Source organism: Saprolegnia parasitica (assembly GCF_000151545.1).
Source record: "Saprolegnia parasitica CBS 223.65 unplaced genomic scaffold supercont2.114, whole genome shotgun sequence".
Lineage (NCBI taxonomy): Eukaryota > Oomycota > Saprolegniomycetes > Saprolegniales > Saprolegniaceae > Saprolegnia > Saprolegnia parasitica.
The window spans coordinates 65,464-68,528 of record NW_012156508.1 but is presented as its reverse complement, the minus strand read 5'-3'; the positions used below and the strand labels follow the sequence as shown (position 1 = coordinate 68,528).

The window sequence follows — 3,065 nt, the reverse complement described above, 5'->3', positions numbered from 1 at the left end:
GCTCTGGGGTCCTCGTCGAACGAAGCCATGGGCGAGAGCGCGCGCACGTCGACCTTGCTCAAGCTGCTTCGGAGCGCCATGATAGGTTTTGATTGGTGTTGGGTTTTCGGAAGCGAGTTGAAAAGTGAGGCCAGCTGGCTGTGGCATTGCAGTGACGCCACTGGTCCGGCTTTGTACCCGGACTCGAGAGGTTTCCAGATTCGAGCGAAAAACGTGGGTTCGCCCGAGCGTGAGACAGCGTCTTTTGCAGAAGATTGCGATTGCGATCGCCAAGGGCGCAGACAGGCGGTACGGCCAGCGGTGTCGATACCGGCGTGGCGTGCGGAGGGGTCGTGGGGCCCACAGCACGCAACGCATGGCGCCACGAAGCCGGCGGCGACTACATTGTACCGGCGTTGAATGTGCGAACGACCCTTCCGTGTCGCAGGAGGATGACTGCCAACAGTGCCACCTCTGCTTGGCTTTCGCACCGTTTCGCACGGTGGTTTTTAGTTTTACACGCATGTGTGGTCTCCATGCATTTTGCACGTAGAATACACGCGTGTGATATTCAATCAACGCACGTGTCCAGCCTCGAGGCGTTGTGCGAGGACCTTCTACGCGAGCACGCGGATACAGCAAAGCGAATACGCTGTCCTTTGAGCTCGTAGGTGGTGTAAGGACGTTGGTAGGTGGAGATTCAATCGTGTGAAAAACGCGTTTTGCACGTGTGAGATGTGAAAGAGCACATGCCACATGCGGGAAATCAAGTGCAATGTGAGGGCTTGTACCGCAATAAGTTCGAGATTCGATCGTCGTCGGGCGTTGCATCTGGCGCTCGAACCAGCTTCTGAGCGCTGCGAACGAGCGCGCAATTGCCTCCAGCACACGCCAGTGGAGGTGGATGGGCGATTGGCGACGCTCGTTGGGTGGGCCGGACGCGCTGCGGCTTAAAAGGCCACTGCTGCCACCAGCGACGGGCCAGTTGAATCTCGGGTTTGGCGCGCGCCGCACCACGCGGTTCTTTGGGACGGCACGGGCTCGGCGATCGGTGGCTACTTGCGGTACGGTGACGTCCACCTACACTTGCACTTTGTACGAGCCTGCTTCTACGAACGCCGCCTTCTCGATGCCAAACTTGGAGATTCGAGGCCATACTGCGCGCCAGCAAGGGGCATGGCGACACGTTGGCAAGTCGGATCTTGTCGACTTGGCTGCGAAAAGGAAGCAAGCGCATTGGGAGAGTTTGACTTTCGATCGCGGCTCGCGTAGGTACACATACAAGCGCAGACAAAAAGAAGCGCGCGGGCTGCCGACGACGGATAGAAAGACGACGACGCGGGAAGCTTCCACGGGAGGAACGACGATGGATGGCTGGCAAACATGATCATCGGCGTCGTGAAGCCGTTGCTAGATGCCTCTGACTCACGTACGCTGACTAGAAATTGCGTACTATACTTGTTGCGGGAGGAGATCCTGGGCGTCCGAGCAACACGCAGCTATGCACGACATTGCACCGCGGGCAGCTGGGCGATCGAATCGCCGCATCTGATCTGCGCACGGTACGGTAGTACTGTAGCTCAACGCCCCAACTGCCTCAACGCGGCAAGCTCCATGACAAGGAATACATAGTACTTGTACACCGTGTACGTCTCCCTGCCGAGGCTTTTTTGAGGCTCGGAACACAGCGCGCTGTTGAGCAAACAACGATGCAAACAGTACGCAAGAGCTTTCTTTACACAAGGTGGTGCAGTAAAACCCAAGTGAGCTCGACCGGATTTGGCCACGTTCCAGACTGCGATCAGATGCGTGCCAGATACACACCCGCCCGATTGTTGCAGTTGGGAGCCTACATCCACTCTTTCCGTTCTGATCTTGGTGGACCTCGCCGTTGTGATCGTGTCGATCGCGCATTATTTTCACATTTGCATGGAGATGGTTGTGTCACGGCCCTTTTTGCCGTGGCACAGGAGTGCACGCACCAGCCTTCTCCCTCGTCTAAGGTGGTCCGAGGACTCGGTTTGTGCGGTGGCTGTGACGCTAGCTGCGATCGCGAGCTACTGGTTAAGGCTTTAAAACCGCTAGTCAACTGACGTAAGTCGCCTAAAGGGCACAGGCGAGACTCGCACACCACCCTTTTGCCCGCGAGCTGTGATGACCGCGAGCAGTGATGCAGGAAGCACAGCCCACACCATGGGCCCGACACGATGGTCGAGGCACTGTATGGTGCCATCCGCGTCGCTGCATCACAGCTCAGACTTAGTACAATGGTAACTTTTGTGTGGCCTCATCGGCGTTGTGGACGGGGGTAGGGTAGCATTGGCAGCATAGTCTGATGCGTGTGCTCCAAGGGAATCAAAACGATAATAATTCATTCCCTTGTGCCCTCAAGTCCTCTCCTCTTCGCAGCTGAGTGCTGCTGTCGTGCCAAGGGCAGCGTTGCCTGGAGCACGCCCAAAGTTGGAGTCAATTCACAGAGACACATAAAAAAATTAGCAAGACAAATATTATAGTACATGTTGCATGCGCGGGTGCTAGACAGACACGGACGTGGCAGAGGACGGCAAGAAGAGACCAACGATCGACTCGATGTGGTGGCGGCAGATGGGGCACGTCGCGGCCGTCTCGATCCACTCGGCGATGCAGCCTTGATGAAACACATGCGTGCATTGCGTCTCGACGACGACGCCAGGCACTTCAAAGTCATCGCGGGAAAATGGCACGAGGCAGATGCTGCACTCGGTCTCGCTGGGTACATTACGGCGCGACTGAAAGGCCATCGAAAGCATCGCTGCCGGTACTTCCAGGAACGTCTGCACGAGCGCAATGTACATGGCCCAGACCGGCGGCAGCGCGGACGCGAGCTGGAAGAGATGCGCCTTGGTGTCGAGGACCTTGTCGCAAAAGATGCGGAACGCGACGCAGCGCTCGTCAATGACCCAGCCAGCCTCCGGGTCGAGGCGCTTGGGCGGAAAGGGCGTCTCGAGAAGACTGGCGAGCTGCTGTAGAAGCGGGTCGTCGCCGCGCGCATACGACGCATAGAGCTGCTGCAGCGCATTGCGGAAGGCGAGCATGGTCGAGTAGCG

The 3,065-nt window shown here is 57.7% G+C and overlaps 1 protein-coding gene across 1 annotated transcript; it reads right to left on the bottom strand.

Moving 5' to 3' along the window:
- Positions 1 to 2,513: 2,513 nt before the first annotated feature.
- On the bottom strand, positions 2,514 to 3,065 carry SPRG_13639 (hypothetical protein; the record flags this gene model as incomplete). Its single annotated transcript, XM_012353092.1, has 1 exon — positions 2,514 to 3,065. Exon 1 carries the CDS (start codon positions 3,051 to 3,053, stop codon positions 2,514 to 2,516), a length of 540 nt encoding a protein of 179 aa, XP_012208482.1. The 5' UTR covers positions 3,054 to 3,065.